Source organism: Frankliniella occidentalis, unplaced genomic scaffold (assembly GCF_000697945.3).
Source record: "Frankliniella occidentalis isolate FOCC.00 unplaced genomic scaffold, Focc_3.1 Scaffold459, whole genome shotgun sequence".
Classification (NCBI taxonomy): domain Eukaryota; kingdom Metazoa; phylum Arthropoda; class Insecta; order Thysanoptera; family Thripidae; genus Frankliniella; species Frankliniella occidentalis.
In genome coordinates this window covers 111,821-124,185 of record NW_026267577.1, presented here as the reverse complement: position 1 = coordinate 124,185, position 12,365 = coordinate 111,821, and the positions used below count along the sequence as shown (strand labels likewise).

At 44.7% G+C, this 12,365-nt stretch overlaps 1 protein-coding gene across 4 annotated transcripts in view; it reads right to left on the bottom strand.

Annotated features, from left to right (window-relative positions):
- Positions 1-5,640, bottom strand: part of LOC113214600 (uncharacterized) — a 13,148-nt gene extending 7,508 nt beyond the window's left edge. Inside the window, exon 1 of one of the 4 annotated variants that reach the window (XM_052274874.1) lies at positions 4,683-5,640. In XM_052274874.1, the coding sequence (XP_052130834.1) occupies positions 4,683-4,739 (57 nt within the window). In that variant the 5' untranslated portion in view covers positions 4,740-5,640. The remainder of the gene's footprint in view (positions 1-4,682) is intronic. The other 3 variants (XM_052274872.1, XM_052274873.1, XM_052274871.1) reach the window with 3 other exon arrangements.
- Positions 5,641-12,365: the final 6,725 nt, after the last annotated feature.

Sequence of the window (12,365 nt, the reverse complement as noted above, 5' to 3'; positions counted from 1 at the left end):
CACGTTTTCTGTGATACAGAAATATTGCACGATGTTGTGATGATCATCGCAGGAAAAGTACAACATTCAATTCATTGCTTATATTTGTGATGACCATCACTCATTTGAGCGATACTTTTGTGTATCACAGTATGTATCACAGTTTTGTGCGATGTGCATTCACACCGTTTTGTAGAAAATCCGAAATCATCGTATTATTTTGCAATAGGCATCACATAAAATTTGTGATAAAAATTGACCCTTTCTCCAGGAGTGATAAATCGTGGGAATCACACGGGGCGTTTTATCACACGAAAATGTGTGAAAAGTATCACACTTCGAATTACAGTGCCGTTATCGTGTCCGTCTGTCTGTCCGTCGTCCGTGTAAGTAAAAGGTGAGCCAGAGGTCTGCAAATTTCAGGTTATCGTAGGGGTTACTCCTGGACAGCGGAACGCCTGGTGCAAATCCACGGCTTAGTTTACTCAAATATGCAAAGTAATTTACCGGTCACATTATTTATTTGATTATGCACTTCGGTAAATCGCGAGACTGAATTGGTCGTGCCAAAGGCCCGATCATCGCCGCTGGCAGGCCAAGCAGGCCCGGCCCCTGGCGAACGGAGTTGCCGGCGCAGCGAAGTGGAGCTGGCAACTCCGTTTGGCGGAAGGGCGAGCCTGCTTGTTTTTAAACAAACGCGTTTCTACTACGTGGGACCAGAGCGTGATGTCACCGCGACCACCTGTTGGCGTGCAATTCCACAACCTCAGTACTGCCAACAACCGACACTAAGCTGGAGGCCCCGCCCGCCACCCCGTTGCTAAGTGTACCCAAAACAGACAGTTTGCCGAAGTCAAGTTCTAGGATGTCTAATGAGGTATTTTACGAATAAAGAAGAACAGGAGGAATCCAGGCTGACGTCTGCTCCCGGACCATAACAAAACCATGACCAAGCGCACGGTTTCTCGCGTATCTCTGCTAAAACTGAAAAGAAGTCATATCTGTTCTATTTTATTTTAAATCTGAGAACCTCAAACATCTGGCAAACGAGAAACCGTGTCGTTACGCGCCAGTAACCTGGGGCTTGTTATGGTCCAAAGCCCGGGATTCCTTCTCTCCTCCTAAATCGTAAAACCTCATAGTTTATACAGCCACTAAGCTTTTTTTGGTGAACCAAACTTTCCGCGGTGCCCACATTTATGCGATCACATTGACAACATAGTTTAAATCGAGGTACCAAGGGGTCAGAGTGAACACCCCCATCTGCAGTGATGCGGGTTTGCATGCCATTTTGTGCCGCAGGTGTCATGACGATGACGAAATATGGGCTGACCTCGGGGTTGACAGAATAGGCCAATTCACAACACTGTTCCACCTCGTACAACTGACCACCTGACGGCCAACTTCGGATAACCATATAACTCTTACATACACAACGCAAAAAAAAATAGACCAAGAGACGACTAACAATTTCACACGAATTTCCAACTGAATTCTTCAAATTAAAATGTTTATTACTTTATTCACATACGGATAAATAACTTACATTCCTTATTTAAGGGTCCGTTTCGCAGTTTACACGTAGTGTTAACGTTTTATTTTAAGCATAATGAAGCATAGTTTGTGATTTTAAAAGCGTACATCAGCAGATGTGAGTCAAAACTCTTAAAAATTGCGAAAAAGAATCAGGACAATTTCAGGATTTATGAGGCATTTTGGAGCATAAATGGGGATTTTTAAAAACATATTCGGGCATATAATTGACGTCAATTTTGTAACAGACCAATTTGGTGAAAAAAAAACCCAAAAGTTCTCTTTGCCACGAGGCACCCTCTAACCATCTGCAAAGACATCGTCGCTCGATCCTAAGCTCCACCTAATTGCTTGCACGGTACAAAAATTCTCATTTTTGAGGAAAAAGGGGAAACTTTTAGCCACTCCATTGGTTTGAGGAAAGTTCTGAAAAACTCTTGGATTTTCTCTAATTTTTGGAAGAGGTTCCACAAAATATGAGGCGAGATCTGAGTAGTTTTCCTTAAATATGGAAGGTCCTCAAAGTTTACCCCCTTTTCTCAGGAAGTGAGTTGTTTTTAAACCGCTCTTTTTGGTCAAAAGCTATACAAGCGGGCTTATGCCATCGCCCCTGGGTCCGTCCGTCCGTTCCCCAAGAAGGACGTGAGCTAGAGGTATGAATTTTTCAGGGTAAGATTGATGCCACTTCTGGACAACAAAACGGTTGGTGCAAATCCTGGCAACATTCCCTGAGTGGTAGGCCCGGTCATCGAGGGGTCGTGATCTCTTTCTCAAGTTCGACATACGGGAAAACGATGCCCGTTCTACCAAAAAAAAAATGCAAAAATTGTAAGAAAATTCTCGGATAGACTTTAAGGGTCCCGACAGGGCCGTTTAGACTCAGCTTAGGCAGCCCGCAATACACGGCCACTTTTCGTCAGTTTCCACGATTAAAATCGCCGTTTGGAAGGTTTTTTCAGGGGTACAAAATGTTGGTCACCTCGGCGAGTCATGTGGAAAGCGTGCCGAGTTGCAACCTCGCCGCTCCCGGTCAACCTGGGCCTCGAAAAGGTCAGAATTCCTCATATTTTGACAAAATACCTCAAAAATGTATCAACTACGCATCTGGGAGCCATACTGGAAGGGAATTCAATCCGAACCTTACCTCCTACCCCCGACCCCCTTCCCCGTACCCCTTCCCTTCACCCCCACCCCCCCTCCCCTCTACCCGGGTACAGTGGCTGCGGGAAGGACATTAAATGACATCGTTCTTTGATCAGCGCGACGAGTTGCAGCTCTTAGCTCACCGTAAATATAAAAGTAAAGGAGTCGCTCATTTACGGTTATATTCAGGGATCTCCAGGACTCACGACGAGGACGTGGCTGCAAGACGAGTCCCGCCCACCCACCCGTGGGCCCTTGAACAGTTTTATTTGTTCAAGTTGTAGTCCTTCTTAGACTTGAACTCGGGCATCACTCTCCTGGAGGCGATCTTCTGCCTGATTTTGCCGTCGCGGTCCTTCGGCGTGGACGTTTGTGCCGCCGCCTCCGTCACCATCTTCACAGCCCTCTCAACGCCGAAAGACCGCGACGGCAACATCAGGCAGAAGATCGCCTCTGGGTCTGTGTAGTTAAACCGTGCGCATGCATGCATGCATGGGTTGCTTGCGGCTTACTATTTTAGCTAAAATTTGGTGTTTTGATGGCGGAAAATAGATGAGTGTCGAATTTTAACATGTTTAGGATTCAACACGAGGATAATATGGGTGAATTAGATGAGTTAATGTAGATTATCGGACGCCCGCCGCTCGTCTATCTGGGCGCTTTATTTTCCACACCGTGCTTGCGCGTCTGCCAACTCATATGAACACATCTAATTCCCCCATATTATCCTAATGTAGAATCCTGAATATGTTAAAATTTGAGACTCGTTTATTTTCCGCCATCAAAACACTCAATTTTATCTAAAATAGTGAGCCGCAAACAACCCATGCATGCATGCATGCATGCGCACGGTTTAACTACACAGACCCTCCAGGAGAGTGATGCCCGAGTTCAAGTCTAAGAAGCACCACAACTTGAACAAATAAAACTGTTCAAGGGCCCACGGGTGGGTGGGCGGGACTCGTCTTGCAGCCACGTCCTCGTCGTGAGTCCTGGAGATCCCTGAATATAACCGTAAATGAGCGACTCCTTTACTTTTATATTTACGGTGAGCTAAGAGCTGCAACTCGTCGCGCTGATCAAAGAACGATGTCATTTAATGTCCTTCCCGCAGCCACTGTACCCGGGTAGAGGGGAGGGGGGGTGGGGGTGAAGGGAAGGGGTACGGGGAAGGGGGTCGGGGGTAGGAGGTAAGGTTCGGACCGAATTCCCTCCCAGTATGGCTCCCAGATGCGTAGTTGATACATTTTTGAGGTATTTTGTCAAAATCTGAGAAATTCTGACCTTTTCGAGGCCCAGGTTGACCGGGAGCGGCGAGGTTGCAACTCGGCATGCTTTCCACATGACTCGCCGAGGTGACCAACATTTTGTACCCCTGAAAAAACCTTCTAAACGGCGATTTTAAGCGTGGAAACTGACGAAAAGTGGCCGTGTATTGCGGGCTGCCTAAGCTGAGTCTAAACGGCCCTGTCGGGACCCTTAAAGTCTATCCGAGAATTTTCTTACAATTTTTGCATTTTTTTTGGTAGAACGGGCATCGTTTTCCCGTATGTCGAACTTGAGAAAGAGATCACGACCCCTCGATGACCGGGCCTACTGAGTGGGTCTGAGGGGGTAACAAAGAAATGGGGGTCGTTTCAAGAAGTGGGGGAAATCTTTTTTCTTATTGTTTCCTGAGGGGTAACTTGTGAAAGTAGAACCTTTTGGGCTAAAATGTCGTCCATTTGGCTCCCACCGTTTATTTACAAAAGGGGGGATGGCCGAAGGCCCGACCCGAACGCCGCAGGCAGGCCAAGGTAGGCCCGCTCCCTGCCAAACCGAGTTGCCGGTGGACCGAAGCGGAGCTGGCAACTTGGTTTGACGGAAGAGTCGGCCCATCTTGTTGCCGTGAACTGCTAAACTTCCCGTTGCAGAAACAAACTCTTTTTTGACGTGTAAAAAATTGATATTTCTGCTGCTCAAATCAAATAACGGTACACACACCAAAGCTTCGTACAAATGTTTAGCTAATTCCTGCAGACACTTACGTCATTTGAAAAATGTACAACGCCGAATAAAGCCATTAAAACCAAAGAAATTCGCATCGTTCCACAGAACGAGTGCGAATGCGAACGCCTGACCGCAATCGCTGCACAGTAGTCATCAAGCACTCACTGACACTCCACGCTATGTCATCGTTAGTGAGGCACAAGGGCGTTTTACTATGTGCTGTGATGGAGTTGTCGTCACACCTAATGTAACAAGTGGGCCCCGCCCTACCGCCTAACGGAGTTGCTACACTGTAAATCACAGTGTAATACAGACTACACGTTTTCTGTGATACAGAAATATTGCACGATGTTGTGATGATCATCGCAGGAAAAGTACAACATTCAATTCATTGCTTATATTTGTGATGACCTTCACTCATTTGAGCGATACTTTCATGTATCACAGTTTTGTGCGATGTGCATTCACACCGTTTTGTCGGAAATCCGAAATCATCGCATTATTTTGCAATAGGCATCACATAAAATTTGTGATAAAAATTTACCCCTTCCCCAGGAGTGATAAATCGTGGGAATCACACGGGGCGTTTTATCACACGAAAATGTGTGAAAAGTATCACACTTCGAATTACAGTGTAGCTTCGCTCATCGGCAACTCTGTCGGCAGGCACTTTGATTAAGGGTGTACGCAGGATCACTCGATTACAGGGATTACACATTAGGGGTGATCGAATTTTGCATATTTTTGATTCGAGAATTGTAATAGTGCGGAAAAGTTGCCCTGGTATATCCTAAGACTAACCATATTTTTTATATTTTTTTCGGCCAAAATCTTGTGTTCGAACCAGGGGCCACAAGTTTAACATAGGTGTCTTATGGGCGTTTTGGTTAAAAATTGTTAATCTATCCTTGCTCCTCCAATTTTCACTATACATCAAAAATGGACCCCAAATCGTGATCTACGTCAAAAACTGAGTTTAACGATGTGCAGTATGTCAACCTCCCGCTTCGCACAGCGGCAAAAAGAGAATAAAAAAACTCGAAAATATCTCAAAAAATCCGTTTTTTGGTCATTTTATTTTCGCTTGTAAGAGTGGAATGTTGTCATGTTATATATCATTAATCTCTGTTTTTGACGTAGATAACGATTCTGGCATTATTTTTGATGTACGGCGAAAATTAAAGGAACAAGACACCATTAACACTTTTTGATCAAAACGCCCATAAGACACCAATGTTAAACTTGTGGCCCCTGGTTCGATCACAAGATTTTGTCCGAAAAATATATAAAAAATATGGTTAGTCTTAGGATATACCAGGGCAACTTTTCCGCACTATTACAATTCTCGAATCAAAAATATGCAAAATTCGATCACCCCTATTACACATGAATTTGAAAGATTACAGAGACATTTTAGAGACATTTTCGAATGTCGATGTCGAGAGAGGTGTTTGTTGTAAGTGTTTGCAATATATCATAATTCTCAATTAAGACTACTCTAAAATGAAGATGGATCAAACATTTCTCAATAATATTCAATACTATTTTTCATTATGACCCAGGCTCTTCAAGAGGCAGTTGGAAGGCACTTGAGGGAAACTGGCAAAATGAGGAGAGATCAAACCGACTATGATTTGTGTGTAATGATGAGTCTATGGGTAGTGATGAACATGGACAAACACAGCTCTGTTGTTTGGTACATCACCTGGAGTAGTTCTGTACCATAACAAGAATGTCATTGAGGCAGGCACTTCAGGTGATGGCTCCGCACAATTCATCCAGCGGCTTTCCCCAGAAAAAAGAGTTCTTATTCAGCAGAATTTTTACGATATTGGAGTCTATCCTGGAGTGGTAGGATGAATCGATGGGATGCATACATATAAAACTACTCCACTCGATGAGGCCCCAGCCTACCTAAACAGGCACCATGCCCATTCAGTCCGCACGCAAGCTGTGGTTGATGACCAGCTCTTAATTAGGGACTTGTATGTCGGTGAACCTGGATCCCTGTACGGCTCCAGGATGTTTCGCCGAAGCCCGCTGAGTTCAAATCTGCTGGAAAACCCAGCTCTTCTAGCACCAGATGAACACATTCTTGGAGATAGTGCTTACATTTTGACTGACAAGGTAGTTTAGAGTGTTCGACATAAAAGTTTAAACATAAATAGTAAGTTGCAATCTGCAGGTCAAGGGAAAAACAGTTCAACTAAACCTGACAGTCTTTTAATAACAGTAAATCTAGGAAATATTAGTCAAAACTCCACTGAGTATTACTAGAAGGAAACATACTCAGTAATTAATTTTAATCAGGTACTCATTCCGTATAATGACAATAGAAGGCTGAATGATGATCAACGTCATCGTAATAGGTTGCTTTCTGGGGTTCGATCCCACGTAGAAAATGCCTTTTGTTGGCTGAGCGATTAGCGAAGCCCATTACTCCACTGACCAGAAAAGTTTCATTCTGTTTGTCTGTTTGTTTGTCCGCACGACAGCTCAAAAAGAATTGAGAGAGCTATCTGGGAATTTCAGGGTTGTTTTGTATCACAAAAAGACAGATCGAGTTCGAAGATGAGCATTCTAGCTCGAAAATTGACTTTTTAACAAATCAAAAACCACAGGTTGCGAAGTATTTTTTTTCAAATATTTTTTTTATGGGCTCCTAAGAGGTAACTCAAGAAAAACGAACTCTACGGGCTACAATTTCGTCCGTTTTGCTTTATCTTGTACCGTTTCGGCGCTATGGGGCATTTCTTGGCGAAAGTAACGTGAAAAAGACAAAATGGCTTATTAAATCGTAAAAAAGGCTTCATTTCACAGAATTGTAAGGGGAGTAACACTTAAACCACACATTACGGGTCGAACCACGCCGTCTTTTGGGCGTAAGGGTCCCTAGATTATCTAGCATTACTAAAACGTTGGTTTTAACAAAACAATCGGTCAAAATTCGAACTTTTAATGAAAACCGTTCCCGAACAGCAGAACTTTCATGTCCCTAACTTTAGAGTACTAAGACCCCGGCAAGTGGAGTATGTCAAATTTTGGGCACGGAAGGCCCTGTTTCCCTTTAACCTCTCCTCAACTCGTCTCGGGCTCGGGTGTCAGCGCCGCAGGCCTAGCTATGCGTGCGCCGGGCGCTTCGCAGCGTAACATTGTTTCGTGAGATATCGCGAAGCCTGTTACGTGAGACGTGGTCTGGCGTACATATAGGTAGTATATCTGGAGCACCTTGTTTCTGCGGCGTAGTTACCACTGCGGACCCCATTTGGGCTACGCTCGAAAAAGTCTTAAGCTTCTTTTTCTCTCCTGCCGCTCGCATGTCCGAGTGCGAGTGAGCGAGTGCGAGCGAGCACGATTAACACGAAACGGTACGCCCACACAGGCTTGAGGTGAGTTGTTGCATTGTTTGATGCGCGTGGTGCTACTTGACTTGTCTGTCTGTGTCCCTCGGTAGTTGAAAAGTGACAAAAATTGCGGGGAAGATGAGTGATAACAGCGACGGCGACCAGAACGGCGACCAGAACGGACGGCAATAACTATAGGTATAGGTATAGATAGCTATAGCTCTACACTGAGCCTGATAGCTTTACCTTGCTCCGCCAGCTCTCCGCGCAGGCAGCGTTCCCATATCATGAAAGGTACTCGGTCTAAAGCGAAATACCCTGGCCCCTGAGGGGGGTGGGGAGGGCGGGTCGGGCCATGTCCAACAGGAACGTCATTCCATAAGTTGTCACCACACAACGGGGCGCGACTGACACCGGTGCCATCGCAGCACAGCTGGCCCGACAACATGTAGGTCGGGGTCGCCCAAAAGACTTTGAGCGCGGGTTGAGCCCAGTTCCCCTCATCGCATAGGCCCCGGGACTGTTTCAGAGTCTTTCAAAAATAAACTCGCTTCAGAAAATTCGGCGTCGTGACCCCTAAAAATGCAACAACCTCACCAAGGCTTGCGGCGCCGACACCCGAGTCGGGCAAAAGGCAGAGTCGTTAATAGGCCTTTGGCCCCAAAAGTCACAAATATCTGAGAGTAAACATTCAATTGCTTCGGGGTCATTTTCGTGTGGAGAAGGAGTAAAAGTTTATTTTTTAGAAGAAATGTTTTGGGCTTTTTTTGACACATCAATTTTTGAACCAGAGGTCTCAAATTCAATACAGTTCCTTTTTTTATGATACAGAGTTACAATAAAAATTACAGCCCTCTAGCTCAAACCGTTCTTGAGTTATCGTGCGTGCTGAAAGACAAACAGACGCGAAACTTTTTGATTGGCTGAGCGATTAGCGAAGCCTATTACTCCAGTTCCAGTGATGATCAAAAAGTTTCGCGTCCGTCTGTTTGACTGTCTGTACGCACAATAACTCGAAAACGGTTTGAGCTACGACTCTAATGTTAATTGTAGCTTTGTATCATAAAAAGGAAGAACTGTATTATGAGCCATCTGGCTCCAAAATTAACGTCAAAAAGATCATAAACAAAAAGACCAAAACTTTTCTATGAGGAAATAGTTTTTTAACATCTTTCTTAGGGTAACTCGTCAAAGAAGAACCCCCTCCCCTGGGCTAAAATGTTGCCCGTTTGGCCCTATCTCTAACCGTTTGGGCGCCACACGGAAAAGACCCCAAAACATTTTAATGTTAACTCTCAGATATTTCATGGTGTCCGGTGGAGTAACTAATCAAACTGAAACTTCGAGGAACAAAAATAGTGACTTTTGGGGCCGAGGGCCGAATACCCCACCAGTAACTCGTCTCTGGTGTGAGCGCCGCGGGCCTAGGTAGATGTATGCCAGGCGCGTCGCAGCGTAACAGTGTTTCGCGAGATATCGCGAAGAATGCTACGCGAGACGTGGTCTGGCGTACATCTACCTAGTTTAAAAGTGAGTGGCTGTGAACTTTGTGCATTAGGTGATCAGAAGAGTGACGTTGGTGGGCCGTGTGGTTGAAGCTGCCGCAGCACGACGGTGCGTGACGGAGCTACCGGCGCGGACACGCACATCCCTTGCTGAATCCACGTGTGCAGAGGGGGTTAAGTACTGTGATAAGACTGTGATCAGAAAGTGTCTTGCTAATTTTAAGTTCACGCCACGTTTTTTTTGAAGTTGTTGATCGTATGAGAACGGTCCACTATGGCTCGCGTATTTGATGTCCTAAGATATTCCAATCAAACCAAGTGGAAAATATCTTCCCTATTCGATAGATGTGAAAGGGACACCGAATGTATTAAAAAGAGGCTTTATGGCATACATATGCCAGAAGGCCTCTTGGACAAATTGAAGTCAACAGGGCTGTATAAAGCCGGAGTACGGAGTATCATTCTTGACCATGCTATTAGTTAAGACAGGAGAGTGATCGATTCTCCCGTAGAGGCATACAAGAAGTATGTATAACAGGAGGTTTTTGCAGGGGACGTAGAGAGGTATATTATAAACAGGAAAGATGGTAAAATATTATTGGAGATATTAGAAACAGATAAGGGTAAAATTTACACGAATGATACAGCCACATTTATGATTGTTGGCTGAGCGATTAGCGAAGCCTATTCCTCCGTCTGGTCGAAAAAAACTTTTTCTGTCTGTCCGCACGATAACTCGAGAACGAATTGAGCGAGCGACCTGGGATTTTCAGGGTCGTTTTGTACCTTAAAAAGACAGGTCGAGTCCGAAGATGAGCATTCTAGCTCAAAAATTGGGGTCCAAAAAAAGACGTTTTTTCAAAATATTTTCGTTTTGGTTTTCTAGGGGGTAACTCATCAAAGTAGAGCCCACTGGGCGAAAATTTGGTCCGTTTTGCTCTATCTCTCACCGTTGAGGTGGTAGAGTGTATTTTTGACGAAAATAAGTGATAAAATGTGCAACCCTGCATGCTTAGTCGAAGTGATGGGCCGGAGGCCCGTATCTTTGTGTACATGTTGCCACTACCCGACTCGGGTGTCAGCGCCGCAGGCCAAGGTAGATGTATGCCAGGCGCGTCGCAGCGTAACACTGTTCCGTGAAATATCGCGAAGCCTGTTACGCGAGACGTGGTCTGGCGTACATCTACCTTGTAGGTAAAGTACTAGGTCGGGAAATAAGTCCTACCGTCCCCAAACATAAAATAGAAAGACTGAGAAAAGCCCACACTATAACATTGGACGCTGTCACCATTTCTTGAATCAGTGGCAGGATGGGAGCAAATGTTGTTCAAAGATTTGGGAGGAATTACAAGCATTTCTCGACACATTCCAGAGTATGGGAATCAGGTCTGGCTTGGTACTACTGCATAGAAAAGCTTGAAGAAGACAGGCCCAAGCCTAGATGCTAAAGATGCAACTGATATCATTAGGGGAGTGGTCAAAGGCCCAAGGCCCATTCCCAAGCGCCGATACTTGTGAAGTCAAGGACTCCTATGCAAAACAGTATTTCGGTGCAGATAAGATTTATAAATTCCTTGGCTACACAGTACTGGTCTTTGACGAAGTGGCATATATTATTGATAGTGCACAAATAGACCAGCTTGTAAAAGTCAGCAAAAGCTGGAAAGGTATCTATTCGTATGCCCATAATAGGGTATTCCAGGCTATCTAAAACGGAAGTAGGGAAAGAACAAACCCACTGACTTTTCTGTTTCCGTGATGACTCTGATTGGTTGAGCTGATCACGTGCCACGACGGCGTTTCAGGTATGAAAAACTGTCAGGTCAGTTTCGAGCTCGCCTCCATATTTGAGAGGTTAGAATCGGACCAAACTACCATGGTAATTTCTCATACTGAGCAGTAGGGTAAGTCGTATATCGCTTATTTTCGATTCTTGGGTTGTAATAGTGTTTTCCAGGCGCCATTTTGGATGAAAACTCCTGGAAACATTTTTTAAGTTTTTTCCTTTAACGTTTTCATAACCCTACCTTGCCTGTTATTCTGGCTTGCCATAAGAGGTGGTTTTTAAAACCTCAATTTTGGGCGTATTTTTTTCTTGACTTAACACGCAATTTTACGGCCCTCTGGGTGAAAATTTTAAGGAGAAGGCTCTATCTCTGCCGGTTTGCATGATATGAATTGTTTTTATATTGCTGTAAATAAGCAACCTTTTCCCTTCGAATAATAATTCGTAGCTTGAAAACCGGCTGAGATAGAGCCTTCTCCTTAAAATTTTCACCCAGAGGCCCGTAAAACTGCGTGTTTAGTCAATAAAAAATACGCCTAAAATTGAGGTTTTCAAAACTATCTCTTGTGGCAGGCCAGAATAAAAGGCAAGGTAGGGTTATGAAAACGTTAAAGGAAAAAACTTAAAAAATGCTTCCAGGAGTTTTCATCCAAAATGGCGCCTGGAAAACACTATTACAATCCAAGAATTGAAAATAAGCGATATACGACTCACCCTACTGAGCAGGCGGAAACAGATCAATCGGTGAGTTTGTTCTATTTCACTTCCGTTCTAGATAGCCTGGAACACCCTATTGGAGGCTTTGTGGTGATAGTAAGGCTGACATTATAAGGCCTTGAGTGATCAAGGTTATTGACATAATAAGGAATTGGATGGCAAGGACCTTGAAGACAAATAGCTATACTTGCAAATAGCATGAAAAAATCCCAGGCATACATAGACAAGCTGGGCCCGCTCTTCCGCCAAACCAAGTTGTCAGCTCCGCTTCGCTCCACCGGCAACTCGGTTCGGCAGGGAGCGGGCCCAGCTTGGCCTGCCGGCGGCGTTTGGGACGGGCCTTCGGCCTTCGGCCCGTCCCTTCTGAAT